At 38.5% G+C, this 21,281-nt stretch overlaps 1 protein-coding gene across 5 annotated transcripts in view; it reads left to right on the plus strand.

Annotated features, from left to right (window-relative positions):
- The first annotated feature begins 470 nt into the window (after positions 1 to 470).
- Positions 471 to 21,281, plus strand: part of LOC121857824 (sterol regulatory element-binding protein 1-like) — a 36,914-nt gene continuing 16,103 nt past the window's right edge. For 2 of the 5 annotated variants that reach the window (XM_042354087.1, XM_042354085.1), the window contains exons 1-11: positions 472 to 641; positions 6,543 to 6,805; positions 7,743 to 8,510; positions 10,372 to 10,617; positions 10,758 to 10,965; positions 11,116 to 11,297; positions 13,850 to 14,031; positions 15,007 to 15,170; positions 16,866 to 17,145; positions 19,754 to 19,934; positions 20,258 to 20,415. In XM_042354087.1, the coding sequence (XP_042210021.1) occupies positions 599 to 641; positions 6,543 to 6,805; positions 7,743 to 8,510; positions 10,372 to 10,617; positions 10,758 to 10,965; positions 11,116 to 11,297; positions 13,850 to 14,031; positions 15,007 to 15,170; positions 16,866 to 17,145; positions 19,754 to 19,934; positions 20,258 to 20,415 (2,675 nt within the window). In that variant the 5' untranslated portion in view covers positions 472 to 598. Of the gene's footprint in view, positions 712 to 6,542; positions 6,806 to 7,742; positions 8,511 to 10,371; positions 10,618 to 10,757; positions 10,966 to 11,115; positions 11,298 to 13,849; positions 14,032 to 15,006; positions 15,171 to 16,865; positions 17,146 to 19,753; positions 19,935 to 20,257; positions 20,416 to 21,281 lie in introns of all 5 variants that reach the window. The other 3 variants (XM_042354086.1, XM_042354089.1, XM_042354088.1) reach the window with 3 other exon arrangements.

The raw sequence follows: 21,281 nt of genomic DNA on the forward strand, positions 1-21,281 counted from the left end.
CCTGTTGAAAAGTTGTTGTATTTGGGTACAGTACAACATTCCCAGCGCATGCAGTTCACTCGAAAAATTGCAGTCTTATATTCATATTCAAAACGAATTATATCAAAATACGTTTATTATAAATTCATGCTCATTATACAAATGTTCGACGGTGTATAATGTGTATTTTATATTACTTATTTAAAACATATTTTGACTATATAATTTAAAAAATTCACATACTGTATGTTGAGTAGAGTTAAATACTAAAAGACATGTGTTGAGTAAAGTTGAAATACAGATGTACAGTACATATGGGTGTTGAAACCATGTGTTGCTTTATCGTACGCATATGATCGTCATCATCACTCTGTCTCTTGGGTCTCTCTGTGTTTTGGTGGTACGTCACGACTGTGATGTCATATCGCGTGATGGTGACGGTGGCTGTGATTGGTGAACTGGGAGTGGGGTGTGCATGTTGATTGGCTGGGAGAGTGAGGCAACATGGTGCGATGGTCAGTCCTGTCTTGTGCGTGAGGCTTACAGCAAGGTATCACCCTCAGCTCAATTGTTAGTCATTCGTAATAACAAGGTCGTTATCGAATGGTATTAGGTCACCATGGAGGACGACGTTATCATGCCGGACGACTTTGCGGAGGAAGGTAAGACGAGCACCTGCCTCCTGAACCACACACACCTGGTCCTGGCCTGTAGTAGTACATTACATGGCAGGTAACTTAACATGTGATTGATTTTCATCTGTGAATTTTTTTTATATTAAATTGGTGATGTGCAATTATTTCTAGCGAGATGTATGGGTCAGTAGCATTGGTTAATAGGCTGTTAATTCTGTTAATAATAAATAATTTTACGTACTTATTTATTAACAGGGTGGACCCCATATCTTATGTTTTACAGACAAGTGATAATATAGTATTTATAGATATGGAACATAGAAGTGATGGATACCGTGAAGATTATGAACCCCCGCTATTTGTCCGTAAAATATTTGGATGACTTACCTCTTAAAATACACTTGATCATCCATGTGTCTGCTTAAGAAGTGTTCAGTATGGATGGCTGCTCTCACGTCCACAAAAAACTTAAAATTACACCATATCATAGCAAGTTCTTTCTGTTTAATATACCAGGGTTAACCCCCTAGGAAGTTAGGTAGAGCTGTTAGGTTAGGTGGCTGAGGTCTCCTAATAATGCTGCTGCTGCACGTTTTTCATATCTACTAGGGTTAGGTTTAATTTAGAAATAACCACTTTTTAACAAATTTTGCACAAATTACGACTGTCCACTAAAAACAGTCAAATTGCGGCATTTTTGTAATCGTTTTCTATGACAAATTGGCCGCAGGTCAGTTGTCAATATTTATCAAATATGATGGCATCATCAAAAACTTAATGTTACACTACAACATCCTTGTACTGTACTACTAATAAGAAAAAAATTGTCAGATTTACTACCTATACAGTATAAGGGTTACCATGTAACTTTAATTTTGTTTTAAAAAAACCATGAAGTCTCATTATTATTGAGAAATCACTTTGGGATTAGTTTGTGGTATTACTGGAGCAGATGGCTAACACCAAAATGTATTGTTTGATTTCGTTCTTTTTCCCACAAATGTTCCTTAGATGATAGGGTTAATATTTAGAAGTTGCCAGCACCTATTTATATATTGAGTCTAATATAAGGAGAAAGAGAAAAACCTAAAAATAGTCTATTCTATACAGTTTCCATCGGAAATTTATACTTTTCGAGAACAGTATTTTAACTAATAAAATTACCCACAATATTAGTTTTCAAAACTGGGCAATGTGACACAGTTCAACGACACAGCCTGCCAGTTACTGGTTACGGGCAGAGCTAACCACTCATCCAGTGTGGGTCACATGTGTTATGCCATTCTGAGATTGTGTCATGTCTTAAGAACATAAGAAAATAAGGAGTCTGCAATAGGCCGGTTGGCCTGTGCATGGCAGCTCCTGTCGAGAGTTACTACCACTCTCTATCATCCATGAATCTATCTAGCCCCCTTTTGAATATTGGAATATTGTGAGTTATTTTACATCACTTTTTCATAGCAGTGGCAATGCAGGAAAGGCATTCAGATAGTGACCATTGTAAAATTTATCATAGCCATCGCATCACGGAAAATGGTGTTAATTTTTTATCGTAAGCTGATCCATCGTATAACGGTCAACGCCTGTATCCAATTTAATTAGCTACTACCATCAAGAAATATTGTTTGTTGGGTGGCTTCCCTAGCAGTTGTTGGACTCCATACTAACCAGTTTTGAGATGTGCTTTTGATTCTTTTTATATTTTTATGTTCAAAGTTAACACATGATCATGAACCGAGGAAATTTCAATTTGGTGTAAGGGATTTTTCTTTTATAAAAAAGGTTAACACTTATGGGCCCATTAGTAATGCAAAAAAATTATGACATATGAAATTGATTTTCAACTACCTATATTATTTTGTCCCAATGAGGATTCTTAAGTGTAGGTTTAAATTATTCCGAGCTATATAAAAATTATGTAGATTATAATCAATTTCTAAGTATACAGTATGTACTGGTACAATATACAGTACAGTAGAACGTCGATTTAAAGCGATTCAATTTAAGATTATTTATTTAAAGCGACACCCACAATTAAGGATAACGTTTTAATTTAAAGCAAATCTTTCCGATTTTGCATGAGCAATCTGGTGCATTATATTTTAAAATTTGCACCTAATGTTTCTCAGGGCACGCTACACTGTCCTATGGGCAAAGCTGTACTGTACATGTACTCAAAATAATGTACTAAGTGATTACTAAAATTTTTGTCCAGTGCAAACTCTAGCATGATTAGATTCAAATTAATCAGTCTTATAAAAATTCCAGCAATGTAAATTATATTCTCCCCGGTCACTTCTGTGACATTTTATAAACAAAAAACAAAAACTCAATCTATAGGACATAAATAAACAAATAAATACTTCACTAGACCTTCGGCACAACTTTCAAACATGTCACCTCCCCTTCCTCCTTCCCTCATCTTCCCAGCCAGGGTTTGGTGATTTCAGGTTTTAAGTTTTTATTTTATATAATATCACAGACTAAAGTTAGGAGAATATAAAAATAAGGAAATACAAATACTCTGTACTGTACCTGTACTACACTAAGTTTCCTCCTTAAGCACAAGGTATTGTTCTGGGACAAATCTTCTTACTAAGCTATGCTTCAGCTTTTGACAAATAGTTTTCCTTGTCTAGAGCAAGTAGCTCGGCCTGTTGCAGGGGTGCCACAATGTGACAAAATAACATGTACAGTACTGTACAGTAGAGTACATCCATTATATATTTGATTTTTTTTATAAGCCTCAATATTATTTTTTTTTTTTGTAGCTTGGTTGATTTACATATTGTATACTATGCATACAGTAGAGTTAAAGTACAGTATTTACTTTTACCCCACCATTCAAATTCACCACTTCCAATTTCTTCCGTGCTGCCAGCATTGCCATGTTCAGTATTCATCATAATTTGCAATAAGGCAGTATGAGTGTGTGATGCACAAAATAAGTGCTGTGTGATACAGAAATATGATGAAATATTGAGGTTTTTGAAAGAAAAGGCTGGAATCTGTTTTGATGACAACCAAACATTTTCATAGATCTTATGTTACACGATGGCTGAAAAGAAATAATTAAGATTCAACGACACAGACAAGAGAGCAATGGTGATTTAATGAGATACCGGTGTATAGAATCATCCACTGGTGTAAATGCTCATTACTGATTGATTTGTAATAAAAATTTTGACGTAAAATTGAGGGTATGATGCATTGGTTGGTCATTTGAAGAAGATTTCTCATGTGACATTCCAGATCAAGTGACTTTTACTGAAGCCATTTGGTACACAATAGCTACAGCACTTGTATCAGCCCATCTTCCAGCTCATGTTTCTCACAAAATTTACCAGTTTTCCCCCATTATGTTGCCAGATTCAAAAGTTGCTGCTGCAATGAATAGTTAGCACCCCAAACCAAGTTATAACACGTAATACAGTATTGGATAGACGTGGACCTCATTTCAGATTTATTTGAAAATGAAATACAAAACTTTGCTTTAATTTTTTTAACTTTTATCTTCTTCACCACTGATCGGCTCGTTAGCTGCTTGGGCGATCGGTCACGTCTGTTATGCACTGTTGGCAAGTACTGGTCATACACCAGCTCCTGAATGTACCTTAACCTGCTCCAGTGTTGGTCAAGTCTGGTCTTGAAAGAGCTCACACTTGGTGCCGTCACAACATAAAACCATGTTGGCAATCCTTTACAAGGTTGTTTCGTAGTAGATGTTCCATCGCGGCATCTCTGATAATACTCTCAAGTACTTTACATATTATGCTGGTCAGGCTCACCAGTCTATAGTTGTTCGTGGAGTGACATCACCCTTCTTCAAGATAGGACTCGCATAAGCCACTTTCCAATCCCACATACACTAGAGATTATTGAGACAACAACTGCCATACTAGGGACAGTTGAAAGTTTTGGTCAGGACCCAAGCTGCTATTCCACTGTACACTTGTTAACTTGTGTGGATACCCAGTGATTGACAGGTTGTAATGAAAACAACACTACATCCCCAGATTATGCATATAAGTGCCTGCAATGCAGTATTCACAAAATTCACAATGCTTTCGTAGCTGCTTATGACAAGTTTGGTGATAATGTTAACAACTTGGTATTGGTACGTCCTCAAGGTTTACCCAGTAAGTCACCAAGTCAGTGGCTCACTCTGGAAGCTGTAATTAGTCGCTTTGAAGAACCGCCTCTGGCTATTGACCATTATGTACAGTAAACCCTTGTTATTTGCGGTAAGCAGACGGTGGATAGCTTACAAGCCTCTCCCACAGTGTCTTCTCTTCCTTGTTGCACTCAACCATTGTCTGTGACACAGTATCTCTTGTATTGTGGTCAAAACTCTAGTGTTTCTGTGTGAAATGGCCCTTAGAAGACTGCCCAGTGTCGGTGCTGGTAATGCTAGTGGAGTGAAACGTAAAAGGCAGAAGTCAGTTATGACCCTGACAAAGAAAGTTGAATTATTAGACAATTTAAAAGGGGAGGAGTGCTGCCTTGGCTGTATGGTATAGGTATACAGTAATGCACTAAAGTAGTACGAGTTGCTATTCACGCCATTCCCTGGAACCTAACCCCCGCAAATAACAATGGTTACTGTACAGTACTACATTCTAATTTTCTTTCTCAATAAGACCATAAGAATAAGGAAAGGATCAAGAGGCTCCAAGATTTTTAAGAACAATTTGCTCTTTGTAGAAATACAGTTCCTGAAATTTGTCAAGCCAATGTTTACAAGAGGAACAAGCTATTTCAGAGTGAAGCACTGCTTATCCACATACTGTACTGTATGATAGCTCTCCCTGCTAGTTGTTACATTGCTTTGCTGTTTCCTAAAGCCTGAAATGGCTGCAACAAAATGTGGCATTGAACTCTCCAACATCAACTCTGAAAGAAATGAAAACTACTAGAGAACTCTACATGTTAGATATGAAGCTTTAAAGACACTCAAAGAGATATTTATCAGCTGACAAAATCTCGTGGATGGACGTCAAAATGTTCAATAAAAGGGCATGTACTGTCTCATTCAAGAATCTTCGAACACTGCTGAAGACAGCTGGCAACTCAAGGCCGTTTGTTTACTATAGTACGTAGTAAAAATTGTGAATGAATGTAAATGGTTATCAGTAATTGGTTACTTAGTTCCCCGTTGCTTAGTTAATGGTTGGGCTTTGTTGTTTTGTATTATATTATACTACGTACTATAGTAAACAAACGGCCTGTGGTGTAATGGTCAGCATGCCCGCCTCGCAAGCGAGCGGACCCGGGTTTGAACCCCGGGCAGGGTGAAACTATGGGCAAGTTTCTTTACGCCATCTGCCTTTGTCTACTCGGCAGTAATTGAGAACCTGGATGTTAATCGGTTTGCGGATTGTGTTCCGGGGCAATGGTTAACCAGTGCAGTTGGCGAGTTGTCCGGTTTTCTCGGACTATTCCTTGACACTGGGTCGTGCAACTCGTTAACTTAGGGTGTGGTTGTTGTGTTGGCAACAGCTTCTACGTCTTAAGCAAATTTGTGCCGAGGTTGCCCTTTTGGCCGGCCATCCTGGTTACATGAGGGGTAACCATTATCAGGTGACACAGAGGTATGGTAGGTGATGCAGGTGGCCGGATGCGCCAAGCTTTACCCAGATAATTTACATACTTCGGCATTTCCCGAGTTATACTAATACATTCCAAGACCATATCCATGCCGAGTTATATGAAATTCAGAGTTCTCAAATGGCGAGTTATCGAGGGTTTACTGTAACTGAATTAAATTAAACTGGTGTATTTCTGCTACTCTTTTTAGTGTGTCTCAGTCAATGACTTTCCTTCACTTTTAGATTTATTTTCAAATCTTTCTCTCAAATAATATATTCAATATACTTTATGTACAGTACTGTACTGTACTCAATTTTCAACTTTTTATTTCTTGTACAGACCTCTTGTCTCAGATGAACTGGCCAGACCTTGACTTGGATGACATTAAGGACTTAGGTCTTGTGGATTGGAATGAAAGTGATGTCATGCCTCATGGTGGAGTTGGTAGTGGACGAATTAATCAGCAAGCACCAGCATCTATACCAAGCAACACCTCGACTCCCTCTCATGGGAGCAGCTTCAACACGACTCCCAGTAGTAGTATTGGCAACACCAGTTTCTTGAACAGCAGTGAGAGTTTTCTCAACCATAGTGGCTATCAGGTAAATCTAAGGTTTGATTGTGATGATTTAGTTAATGATATCCTTGTACCACATTTTTCTATAAGAATTATAACACCAAGATTTGCCATAGTCAGGCTTAACGTTGAGTACAGAAAAATATTTTAAGTGTGTAATAAAGGTTAGAACACCCACTGACAGAAATTTCTACAGTAATTTGTCTGCAATCTGTAATGTGGAGTCATTGTGGTGCTGTTATATGGCTGGGACGGGACGTAATAGTAACTGGTGGACAGGCAAGTAGGTGGATGACTCGGTCACTGGACGTGCAAGTCGGTACTGGACAGGTACATGTCCTGTTTATTCACGCGGTATGATCAGCGGTACTGTAGTAAACGGTAGTCATCAGGAACACTGTACGACCTAGGAAAAACATTAAGGCCATGAGTGATGTTCAAAGTGAAACGATGATGAAAATGATACAGAATTTCAAAATAAACCGAGAGAATGATGGTGATGAGAAGCATTATTCTAGGAAAAAATGTACAATCCTTGTCAGTGCCTGCCTGCCTAGGCTGCCTGCCCTTTTTTTTTCTTGGTCATTGTCTTTGTTATTAAATCCAGGCCACCCATATGTATTTCCCAGTCTTGACACAGAAGTCACTAACAAATAAAACAGTGCATCTCTCTGAATTCAATGTAAAAAGTCAAAACAATGAAAACTTACATCGTTTCATCTTCGAAAATTTGTCTGATTTTCTCTCAGATTTGTCTGCGAGTAGATCGTAGGTATTTCTGTCAGTGGGTAGAAGCATGCAAGCTCTCTCTCTGTTTTTTCCCAATAGAATAAGGCTTGCTTTAATTTCAGCTTTGATATATTGTACATATTATTGGTTTTATGTTGTGGCATATTTCTAGATCAGTTTCTTTAGTAATCATAAACATCAAATTGTTCTTGAAACATGTTATTGATTTACAGATATCAAAGGTATCATCCCAACAGCAACAATCACTGCAACAACCACAACAACAACCACAACAACAACAACAACAACAACAACCACAACAACCACATCAGCAGCAACTAGTTGTGACCTCCATAGGTGGAACACAAGTGAGACAGGTGGCACACGTTACCCCTCGTGTTAGTCCGACTTCCATCATCAATGTCCCTCAGTCTGTGGTGACCAATAATGGGCTTAACCAATCCCCACAGCTTCAACAACTACTCTCACAACAGCAAATCAATATCTCACAGCAGCAGCAAAGCACAGTAACCCAGATCCAGCCACAAACTGTCCAGGTACAACCCCAACTTCAGCAAGTGACCATACCACAAAATATTGCCAAGAGGGTGGTCACTACTTGTGTTTCACAGGTGGTCCAGCAGCCATCACTGATACAACAGCTAGTGATACCCAAATCAGAAACTCTGACAACTTCATCTTCAGGCCAGTGTATTACTGTACCTCACACGGTTTATTATAAAGCAACGCCCACAATAGCAACAATCACAACACCCATTCAGAACCTCGGTCAAACTACAGTTGTCACGGGCATTCCTCTCATGTTAGAATCTGACCGTGTACCCCTGGCTCGAGTGGTTAGTTCGGCAAACAAGCCAATGATTGTACCACAGAAGGGAGAGAAGCGTAATTCTCACAATGCCATAGAGAAACGTTACAGAAGCTCTATTAATGACAAGATATTGGAGCTCAAGAATCTTGTTGCAGGTGAAGAGGCAAAGGTGTGTATTCATTATTTTGTGACTTGTCATCTTTGAAATACTGTATACTTAATGATTTATGATTAAATATATAAATAATGCCACCCCCCCACCCACCCACCCACCCACCCACCCAAAAAAAATATGAAATCATGTCCATTATTTTGATATGTAATAAGAAAATTTTGTATGAATCAATATAATTTATTCATGATGTCAGTGTTGAGGTTAGAGATGCTCGGCATGATTAAAAAAATGCTTTAATCAATATTAGGGATGTGAGGGAATAATCTATTTTGCTGGCTTACACACAGCTGAAGGTGCATATGCCTAATGTAGTGTCAAAATCACAACAGATTTATTGGAAAGATTGTGGATGCCATTAGTTTATAGCCTCATACATAGAACTAAAGGTATAACCAAGTTTGTTGGGACAGTTACCATATTGCATTTGGGATACATGATATGTGGTTGGTCACCCTTTTGTAGATGGCTGTAGTACAGTATAATGAATTTGCTAAGCTCTTGCTCTAATCCCAGAATACCCAACAAAAGTGACTAGGATTACTTTAAAGTGATTAGTACATGCCCCGTGCTACTGTTGCCCCCAAAAGGGAGAGAAGTAGTACAGTAAAGGTTTCCCTCAAAGGAAACAACAGAGGTTGAGGGAACACGTGATATCATACTAGTAATGCACACCCTACCCTTCTGTTTAGGCAGGCTGTATTAGTTTTTCAAGCATTAATCCTAATTTAGTCATAGGCTTAACATTGAACTGACCATTTTATTTTTTTTTTAAGAGGGAACTTTTAAGGCTTGAAATCAGGATATTTTCAAGTGTTGCTTTAACATAACCTTATTATATACAGAGTTCATTATCTCTGGGAACTTATATTCTGCATTGACCTGTGTTGTTTGTTAAGCTGGTGGAGTTATCCAAGTTCAGCCTTAATTTTAGAATTAGGGTTAACTCCCATTGGAGTAGTTGGATTATTTAGTACAGGTACAGTTGCAGAAGTGTATTCCTACACCCCTGTGTCTCTAAATGGCCAACTTATATGACCTATAGCAAACATATCCACCAATCACGTCCATTATAAGATGACCAATACCCATTCATTTATAAATGGCGATACTACTGCCGCGTTGCTGTTTGGAAATTGGCTCCCACAGGAGTGTAGGATTACTGTACTACCACCACTACTATTCATTTCTTAGCTGGCTTCAGGCATTTAAAATGTGTAGTGAATGTTTACTGACCAAAATTGGAGGATTGATCCTAAAATCAATTAGTGTGTGTGTGAGGGATCCTTTGCTTCTACATTCCTTTTCAAGGTAATAGCTGCAGAGGTCATACCAACGATTAAGGTTAGTCACGGGTATTCATGTTGGGTCTCCTGAGGTTAGACCGGTGGTTTATTTTGTTCAGTATCATCGATAATGAAACATCCAAGTAAATATAAAGAAAAGTAAGCTTGATCTGCCTCACCACCACTACTAGGCAAACAATTTGAGTACAGGGCTATAGGACATAATTATACAGGTAAACCTTCCCAATCTGCTTCTACTTACATTCACATCTTCCCTTGTTGGTGTAGATAAATTAATATCCTGTTACAGTATTTGGCAACGTTTACCAACCATGATGTGTATCTTCTTTTATTTGAAAAGTTGTATTTTTAAGGGTTGTGCCCATGTTTTTATTTTCAGGAACTTGATATTTTCCCAAAAGATAATATCTTTGGTAAAATTAGAAATATTTTAATGAGTTTGATTGTACTTTCCTCATATTTTCTAATTTTTATGTCTAGACTACTTCCAACAATATTTCTTTTTAATATATTATATAAAAGTGTAACTTAATTTATATTATGTTTTCCAGCTTCACAAGTCTCAGATTTTGAAAAAGGCTATAGACTACATAAGATACCTGCAGACACAGAATTCTCGATTAAGAACAGAACTCAACACATACCGAATGCGTGATGGTAACCAGAAAATCACGGATTTGCTTGTTGGATCATACACACCGCCTCCATCAGACATATCCTCGCCTGTTAGGTCACCACTCTCAGAGTCTTCATTACCTCCATCACCCAAATCAACCAAGTTGGAAGTCAAGGAAGAGGTGAGAGGGAGTTGTTAATATCACACTGCTTTTGATAGTTGTATTTAAACTGATATATGGTAACATCAGTATATTTATAGTACCGGTAATTGCTCATCTTGGTCTGGAAATAATATATAATTTTTCATTATCTATTGTAGCAGTTGCCATCACCAGGAACCACTCCACCGTACATGACAATGGCTCGTTCATTGACGGATAGCTCACGCATGACGCTGTGCATGATGATGTTAACTGTCCTTGCTTTCAACCCTATGAGCTTGTTTGCGAAACATCTTGCACCCGGTTATTCTTGGTCATATGATGAAGTTCCAGGAAGAACTATTCTTGAAATGGATTCAGTTGAAGGTTGGTAGCACAGTTAATTGTTTCACTTCTGTACACTGGGGTTTTAGTTGTTTCCTTTGTCATTAGTATCTTTGAACTTTTAGGGTTCTTGTGAAGATATTGTCAGGTTAAGTACTACTCAGGCATATAATTTATACAATTAAATTTCAGGTAAATTCTCATTCCAAAACTTCCTGTATTCTTCATTTACCGTGTGGATGGTCAACTTCGCCATCATCGCTATGTTTCTTGTGAGGATATTTGTCTATGGAGAACCCATCATGAGGAGAAAGTCTAACACAGCAGAGAGCTTTTGGCGTCACCGCAAGCAGGCAGATCTCGACTTGTCTAAGGTACAGTAGTACAGTACTTAGTGTACAGTAGGGTCTCAGAGTACGCAAGGGTTACATTCCTGGGATCCCTGTGTAAGTGCGAATATACATATATTTGGGTCCCCCTGTATGTATACATATAACCTGTTTTTAATACTATGGTAATTCATGCACAACCTCTGACTTGGAAGTGCTGCTCCTTGTTAAGTCCATTATTTTGACCTTTTCTTCAAAAGTTCACAGTTCAGTACAGGGGACCCTCCAGGTTCGCGGATTTTTTTTCGCGGTCCTTTATTACTCGTGGATGACACCCTGGATGTACCCAAGAATGTCTGTGGATAGTTTCAAAGTTGCTGGCATTTTCGTGGCTGGGACGGAGCCATTCGTTCAAGAGACAGTAAAAGACTGGTAAAAGAAATAAATGTCCTAAGGGCAAACGCATAAAGGGAATACACGTCCACCACCGATTTTCCGGGAATGAATAGTCCAGCATCTCTTTTAATCCAGACAAAATTACAAAAGGGCACTTGAAATTCCTGCAACTTCCATATTAGTTTACTGGTCTGCCACAGACGGTGTTACGTGTTGACCGCGCTCACTTTGTTTGTTTACTCTGCATTTGCTGGTGGTAGCCCCTTGATTTTGTGTGATTCTTAGCTTATTTTGCACATATTTAACCCCAGCTATGGCTTCAAGGGCAAGTACAAGTGTCAGTGGTGGTGTAAAGCGTAAACACCAGTCCATATCAATACAAGATAAGGTGGAACTCTTAAGAAAACTTGACCTTGGTGTTTCGGAGCGACAGGTGTGTGATCAGTATGGTATTGGTTCGTCAACTGTGTATGATATAAAGAAGCAAAGAGAAAAAGTAATGAGATTCTATGCAGAAAGTGATTCCATGGTGCTTTAAAGATACCGGGAGGTGTATAGCTAGTGGGTCAGAGGTGTATTGCTTAATTATTATGTATGACCTCTGTTAATCAGGCAAGGCTCAGTAACCAAGGGTGCCGGAAAATCGCTGGTGGACCTGTATACATTTCTTTGTACACAAGTAAAAATGTACCCCCACAAATTTGGGGGGGGGGGGGGACCCCTGTATGCACTTATTTCTTTTTGTCACTCGCCATCACAAGCACTGCCATTAATTCTCCTCTTATGGGCCATGGTTACAGTAAAATTCATGGGTAGAGAAAACCTTTACCGGCGTGAACACTTACGAGATGTTCATGGAACCAGTGTGATAGAGAGAAGGATGCCTCGGTAATAATTTAACGTACGGTACTGAGCAAACACCTTAAATATACAAAAAACTAAAATATTAAACCTATGGTACCATATGAACACTTTAAATGTAATGTACACTCAAATCATCCTCTGGTTGACAAGACATGGTTCAGCTGGGAAGTCACTCGGCTGATTCAGACGTGTGTATGCTGTGATGTTACATCGGAGTTGGGGGAAGGAGTGCAGCTGGGTGACGAGTCGACGACACGGTTACAGCCCACTGCCTCCACATGTACACACGCCACAAAAAATTCTTGAACACGCTAAGAGTTGGACAATACGACAAAATCAACGGTAAATCTGAACGTTGCTCTCTGGAAGTTTTATTGCCAATTAAATTACTTTTCTTCACTTGTAAATACTATAAAGACAAGCAACATATATTATTGCGAAATATTGAGTCACTTTTCAACCTGGCATACCAACCAGTGAGATGACACGCCATAGTGCTCTTCTGAAATCTGTCATGCTCAACTGTTCGAGGCGTTTTTGTTGAGTGTACATTCATTCTACATGTACACGCATGCTCTTCATTTTTTTTTAGTATATATTATATTTTCTTTATTTTTAAGCCACAGAGTATTGTAATGAATATATTTTTATTTTATTTTTATTTTTCAAATGAGCACGGGCAAGTGATAAATACGCTTAACTAGTGAAATGTGCTGGGTGGGTTGGCTCACTCGTGAGCAAGGCTAAAGCATAAGGGCGGTTCAGGTTACTCGTGTATAAGCAGGTTTATGTAATGTGGATGCTTTTACTCTGCGACCCTACTGTAAATGTTTGCTTTTTACCTTTTTTCCCTAGCATTTTCAAGAAAATTGTCATTTATGTACTGATGGTATTGTATTTTTTAGCCATTTAATGGCCATTCATTACATAGAAATACAGTAAAGGTAAAATTTGGTAAAAATTTTGATTTCTATGAACACTTACTCATTTGATAAATATTTTACAGCAACAGATGCTTTTCATATTGCTCTAAAGTAAAAATATTTCTAAACATTGAAATAAGCCATAGAAGTAAGTGTTATTGGCTTGTTGCACTATCATCTTGGACAGTACAGTACTGTATTTGATTATGTCACATTCCACATATTTTGTTGATGGTCGGGAAAACAAGGAATTACAGTGGAAAATTGGATATAAGGGAAGGGTAAGGTTGATCACTGATTTGGTTCCAGACACCATTTTTTAGGGTTCTTTTGAGTTCCAAAATTGTAGACTGGTTGACATGTTACTTTTTCATGAAATGGGATTTCAGTATCACTGTTGTTTTTTCCTTGCAGGGTAATTACAGCAGTGCCTACCAACAGTACAGTTTGTCTCTAATGGTTGTTGGACGACCATTACCAAGTAACTTATTGGAGAAGGCGTTTTCAGTCCTGTGGCAAGGGATCCGTCAGATTCTTCAGCGTCTATACTTGGGACGATGGCTGGCAAAGCATGCTGGTGGACTTTTTCTTGAACAGTAAGTGTAATGATAAAAATCTTGTTTTGGTCACCATTGGTAAAACTTATTGGAATCACTGTACTGTACTGTATTTTTATTACTAGTATATATATATATTATAAGATTGATCATAACGTTAGCTTGTGTTTCCAGTAAATCCTCAAAAAAATTTAGAATCACACAAGTCACTTGCATATTAGGGAAATTGTATACTGTAGTTTCAAATGAACTTAGTTTTGCACACTTCAAGATTCAGATGCCATTATCACTACTTTGAATAACCTCTGCAACCTCCGAGTGTTAAATTCTTTTTTAATAAAAAATACAGCACAATACATTTTTGTTTTTTCTCATAACTGTGTCTATGCTAGCCTGCTGTGATCAGCCGAGTTGTTGCTGTCCGGTGCCATTGATTTTTTTTTTGAAACATATTAGTGTGTTTGCCTTTGCTTCCTTTGATAAATGTGTGACAGTTTGACAATCTATCTTGAAATGTTTAGATACCTGGTTAATAACAAAAAAATGGCCAAACAAATAGTAAGGATATCACAATACTGTTCATTAACTCTTGACTTTAGTCGTTAAAATCTTCCATACTTAATGGTTTTTATGTGCTTATAGTACTGTTCTATGTTATTACTTATTACAATAATGTACGTTGGCTATTTAATGCTATATTTTCCGCAAAGTACAGTACTGTACTGCCAAAAATATCCCCTCCTTCCTCTAGGATTGCATTCCCATTTATAACATTGCCTTTGGGAAAATACATGCTCATGCCATATAGACACGTTTGATATTTTGAAATAAGACAACTTTGTTAGCCATTTCTAGTTTTCTTAACACACTGAAAGGAATATACTGTATTGAGAAGTTTTGCCTGCTGTAGGTCTAAGGCACATTCCAAACACAGTACTGTACCGTGTGTTTCTGTTTTCATATACTGTACAGTATTATGCAATGAGTGGTTGTTTAAATTATTACTTTTACCAGATCAGTTCGTGAAGAGATCCAGGAGAGTATGTGTGAGTGTGCCTATGTATATCATAGGTTACATAAACTGCATCTGATGGGACACTCACAGGATTCATCCACTCTCCTTGGCCTGTACTTAGCAATGACGACAACGAACCTGGCTGAGTGCGGCAGCGTTGCAGGTAACATTGCATTTTTCTTGAAGTTTGGAAACTCGTTATTTTTTTTATACGAATGAAATGTGCAATATTTTTCTTACAGTAAACTCCCAATAAAACGGAAACTGTCTGTAACGGACACTCTAACCTGTTAGGACTAGGTTCATATATTACGGACTTAGGTCCATTTTGGTAAAAATTCGGGCACTTTTTCTGGAAAAAAAACAGAAACCCCAAATTTTTTTTTCCGGGTCTGGGAGCAAATTTCGAAGATGAAATAGTCAGCAATTTCCGGAAGATTCTGAGAAACTTTTCCCACTACTGTACTTGAAAATTTTCCGGGGACGGGGAATATTTTCTGGGTTTGAGAGAGTTGTGTCATTTCCTTTCCCGGAAGTGCTCTGCACCAATTGTTCTGGCTAATAGGAATATCACATACTTTTCACCTGTACTTTAAATACTTTAAAGACGAGCAACATATATTTTTACAAAATATTGAAAGTTCTTTCCCAACAGGGCATACCAACCTTTCTGAGAAAATAAGAGCCATAGTGCTCATTCTGAAATCTCGTATCCAGTTTGAGAAAAATTTTTGCCGACCGCACAGCAATCAAAAGAAGCTTTACTCATTTTATCTTTGTGATTATATATCCCATCAAACTCTTAATTGTATTTACCCTTGGCTTTATAATAATGATTTGACTCTGGTCTAGGTTTATATCTGTGATTGTACTTTTCATTCATTATGATGCATTATGTGTGCATAGGCTAACTGTTCCCATCCAGCAGTATTATCATCTCCACTACTAAAATTCTTGTCCCTCACCACATAAGTAGATTAATCTCAGATTTGCAGCCTTAAGGAAGAATGTCAACCTCCTTCATGCTATAGACAGTGTTGCCAACCCCTCAAGATCTCTGCACCCTACACAGACACTGAAATTACCCTACATTACCCTACGGCTCAGTATGAAAATACTACTATACTAGCTGGTACTGCTTTTATATACCATATACAGTGGTCCCTCGGTTAACGAACGGTTTGGTTAACGAATTGCCTTCCATAAGGATCTTCAATTCGGTTAACAAACAAAAATTCAATCGACGAAATCCTTACGACAACTTGTTTTGGCTTGCGCATCAGCTGTTTTTCTGTGCTTGTGTGGGTTGGCCGTGATTTCTTGAAGGCCGCTGTTGTGCAAAACCAGAATGAGATGTTCACCATTGCAAACCCAGGGTGCTCGCCCAGAAAATGCAACTGTGACAAAGGGATGGGCACAACTCTGGTGACCCAGCTACCATCAGGCATGTTGAAGCAGTTTTACAGCTGGATGCCCTTCCTAACACTAACCCACAGGGTGGGAACAATTGGCAAGGCAGTGTCGCAACTATGAAGTAATCAAAGACTACTCGGCTTGTTACAAATTTATATATTACGTTCCCTGTGAGGTTTCAACTTACGACCCCTGGTTTTAAAAACCAGTGCTCTACCCTGAGCTAAAGAAGCAGATACAGTACTGTACTCTATATGGAATGGAATAAGGTTACCAGCTGCAGTGGATGGATTAAGCATATTGACTGAATATTATTAACAATGGGGGAGATTAAGAAGTCAAAAGTATCATATAATCTGAAATGGTTTCACTTGGAGCATTTGAATTTGGTAGGGAAAGTCCTTTTATATTTTGATGATGAATAACTATATTTATACTATTACAGGTGGAGACATGGCTGAGATGTTGGTCATGTGTGCCCTCAGGGCCAAAGAATCTCTACCGGAGCGCTGGCGTATTCTCTCTCGTATGTTATTAGCTCAGGCAAAGCACAAATTTTCCAAGACTGATCAGACAAGTTTTTCTACCATACATTGGCTCTTTACTCCATCTGGGAAAAGGTTCTTTGTTTCTCATAAATGGTCTTATGATGCCCATCGAGAGAGTATGTTTAGCCAGCTTACAAATAAAGCTGATCCCTTGGCTTACCTACTGCTGCTCTACAGGTTTGTAGTTTGTGTAATTTTGGAACATTGAAAAAAATATATTCATGTATAAAGCAGTTAAGGTACTATGCAAGAGAGTTCACAAAAAATAATAATAATCTGGCAGTAGTGTATAGTATCCCTTGATTCAGTTTTGAAATTAAATTCATAACGTAAATAATTACAGTACTGTACTGCATGTATTGTAGTTTAATTTGGAGAATTTTAGGTAATACGATGCATATCTTTTAAACTTAGCTTTAAGATTGGCACTATAGTATTGATTTGTAGTGTGGGTGTGTATCATGGACGTTATTTTATTTTTGTCAGATTTGTAGAATAATTTTCTCTATACAATGGGGTATGCTATAACGAATGTAATTGGTTCCAGAACCTCGTTCGTTATAGGATTAATCCGTTCCAGGCCCCCAAATACAACCACTTAACACTGAAAAAATTCTGTGGAAAATGTAAAAAATACGGTACTTTATCTTACCTTAGTGTTGTTCAGCATGCAGGACAGGAGGCAGAAGGGGAGGGGGGAGGAGAGAATTATGGAGAAGAGGTGGAAGGAGGGGAGTCATCCTTCCTAGCCCTCTTTGGTGACGGTCTCACAGGCACTTTGTCTGTAGGTTCTTTTGTTACCTTTGTAAAGAAGGAATCCAGGGTTGGCTGCTTCAACCTTGATTTCTGGACCTTCCAAAAGTAGTTCATAACATTGTCATTAAACACACTGATGGCCTTTTGCACAGAACCAACATCAGGATGATAATCCTCGGCAAGTTTGGACAGTTTGCTCCAGCAAAAGAACGCATCCTTGAGATCTTTGGCTGGAATGATGCGGCTTTCCTCCTTGTCCTCCTCCTCCCCTGACTCCTCAGAAGTTAAGCTCCGCTTCAGTGTCTCATTTTCCTCTTTGTGAAGCTCAAGCAGCTCCTCAGTGGACAATTCCTTACTGTGCTCTTCCACCAACTCCTCAACATCATCATCTTCCACTTCCAGGCCCATGGAATTGCCCAGAGACACAATTTCATGAACAACAGCCTCTTCTTCTAACTCTTCGAAGCCATCAAAGTCTCTTTGAAGGACACATTCAGGCCACAATGGCCTCCAAGCAGCACAAAGACACCTCACAGTAACCTCTTTCCAGGCTGAGGTAATTAAAAAAACAGCATCTGCTATATTGAAGTGATTCTTCCAAAATTCCTTCAAGCTAACATCACTGGAAGAAGTGGACGCAAAACATTTTCTAAACAGTGCCTTTGTGTACAGCTTCTTAAAGTTAGAAATTACCTGTTGATCCATGGGCTGGATGAGAGGTGTTGTGTTGGGTGGCAAGAAGTGCACAGTGATGAAGTTGAACTCCTCTGGCAATTCAACCATCAAATTAGGAGGGTGGGCTGGTGCATTGTCCATCACCAACAAAGCTTTCAGTGGAAGATTATTCTCCCTGAGGTATTCCCGAACACTGGGTCCAAACACCTCAATCACCCACTCAGAGAATAAATTCCTGGTCGCCCAAGCCTTTGGGTTTGACCGCCACATAACACCAAGGCGGGTCTTCCTAATTTTTTTGAAAGCTCTGGGGTTTTCTGCATGGTACACAAGGAGTGGCTTTATTTTGGAGTCACCAGAAGCATTAGCACAAAGAAGGAGGGTAAGCCTGTCTTTCATTGGCTTATGGCCAGAGACAGAAGTTTCCTCCTTGGTAATGTATGTATGGCGAGGCATTGTTTTCCAAAAAAAGTCCAGTTTCATCACAGTTGAATACCTGCTCAGAAACAAAGCCTCCCTCTTTAATAATATTAAAAAAAATGGCATGGTGTTCCTTAGCTGCTTCCTTTTCTGCATTAGCAGCATCACCATGTCTCACAACACTATGTATTTTATTTCTCCTTCTGAAACCAGTAAACCACCCCTTGGTACCCCTAAACACTGGCACATCACTATCACTTGCACTGGGAGTCTTGGCTTTAAGGTCCTCAAACAATTGTCTGGCCTTCTCACAAATTATAGCTTCACTAATGCCATCACCTGCCATTTCTTTCTCCTTTATCCACACTAAGAGTAAATTTTCCATCTCCTCAATCACATAACACCTTGCTTTGCTAAGTCTAGAGATTCCCTTAGCCACTTGCACTGTTTTCAACTCCTCTTTATTCTTTAAAATCGTACATATAGCCGATTTAGCCATCCCATACTCATCACTAAGTTTCGCAATGCTTGTTCCATCCTCACGTTTCTTTATGATTTCTTTCTTAGTCTCAAGAGTTATGAGCTTTCTCACTCGCTTTGGACGATTCATTGTCACAATTGTACACTTGTATTACAAAATATTTATACAAATAACTCTATTTCCACATCAAAAGACGAAATTTCAACAATAACAGTGGTGCATTGGTTACACAATGAGACAAAGATGGCACCTGACGCTCTTGTTGTGGGTCGCGGTACAACAATATTCATGCGCCAGGCGAAATAGTCCGGTATTCATCCGCGTTCGTTGTAGGAGTTGCGTTCGTTATAGCATTCTCAATTGTATAGGTAAAACCGTTTGTTATAGGAATATTCGTAGTGGGATCCGTTTGTTATAGCATACCCCACTGTATATGTTCATTTTTCTTTGCAGGGAACATCTTCTTGAGCGTGCAATAACTACCCTGGTTAACCCTGGCAACAGAGCAGATGATGCATGTGAGGAAAATGCTCAGCGTCGTACCAAAACCTCAGATGTACTGGACTATATACATCGCTTGAATGAAACCTACAATGGATCCGGCACATCACTTGGTGTTTCTTGTCGTGATGAGGTAGGTCATGATCAAAGCTTCCAGTAAATAAAATTTATATCCATTGTCCTGCCATTTAAATGGATTAACATTAATGTACACAAAGACATTTTGAATGAATTAGGATTAGCATTATTTACCATAATTGCTTTAAATTTGCATGAAGATACTTTTAATAGCTTTTGGAATCAGATTTTCTTTTTTAGAGTAGTTTTGTATACTATGCCTCTTTAAACCAAACAAGCCTGGTAGTCTCTATAATGTGTAGTTATGAGATTTGTAACTGAATTCTCTGTATATTACTTGATTCCTGAATGATGTATTTAACAGTGATAATTTGACAGGTGTGTTGCTGGTGGGGTGCATTGTTTGGTGTTGTGGCACACTGGTTGCTGGGTGAAGATGACCAAGCAGAGTCCTTGTACTCCTCCCTTGAGAACATTCCTGAGGCTCTAAAAGGTTCAGATGATCCTCTGCCATTGGCTGTTCTAAATGCTGCCAGGTGGGTAATTGTGGTCATTATGATTATGAATTTTAATTTTCAGGGTGATGCTTGTTTTACACAATCCTGACATTTTAATATGTAAAATGAATTGTAGTACATACTGTGAATCAGTATGATTGCCAAAGTTTAACTTTATACACATTGTAGAGAGGTCTGTTTATATTCACACTTGATTTGCATCACTTCCCCCCCACCCAAATGAAGGTTTTTGAACCCCTTGATCCACCCAACACAAAAGTGGGAGAAGATAATACAATATAAATATTTTGTTCTCTTAACCTGGGTGATATAAGACCCCCAATGTGGGCCTATTTCGGCATAAAACCCACTTTAAAAAGGTCAATTGTTCCACTCTACAGTACGATATAAACTATGTGGCTTGGAAATAAAGAAAATATACAGTAAAACCTCGATTAACTGACTTTCGGATTAACCATCAATCCTGAACCCCTGATTTTTTTTTTTTTTTTTTCCACGGGGATTAGCCCACCCAGGCACAGGTCACTGACCCACATCGGGGCCTAGGGGGGGGGTCGAAAATGTAATAATATTAATAATGATAATAATAATTATAGTAATAAAGAACCATAAAGAAATGCAAAAATGAAAAAAAAAATCAAGAGTGAGAAACAATGTACCTGTACAGTATGTATGTTGTGTTGTCAATAGTAAGAGAAACAATTGAATCCCTGCAATTGTGTGTAAAAGGCAGAAAGTCAGATCAGCAACCTGGGACTTGGTCACAATTTTTGTGATGACATATGTTCTTTGACTTTTCCATTTTTTATTCACGGTTTCTATGCTGGTTCATATTTATTTACTAAAGTGGTTAATGTTTTAAAGCAAATTCTATTGAAATATGA

Source organism: Homarus americanus, unplaced genomic scaffold (genome assembly GCF_018991925.1).
Source record: "Homarus americanus isolate GMGI-L3 unplaced genomic scaffold, GMGI_Hamer_2.0 scaffold35762, whole genome shotgun sequence".
Classification (NCBI taxonomy): domain Eukaryota; kingdom Metazoa; phylum Arthropoda; class Malacostraca; order Decapoda; family Nephropidae; genus Homarus; species Homarus americanus.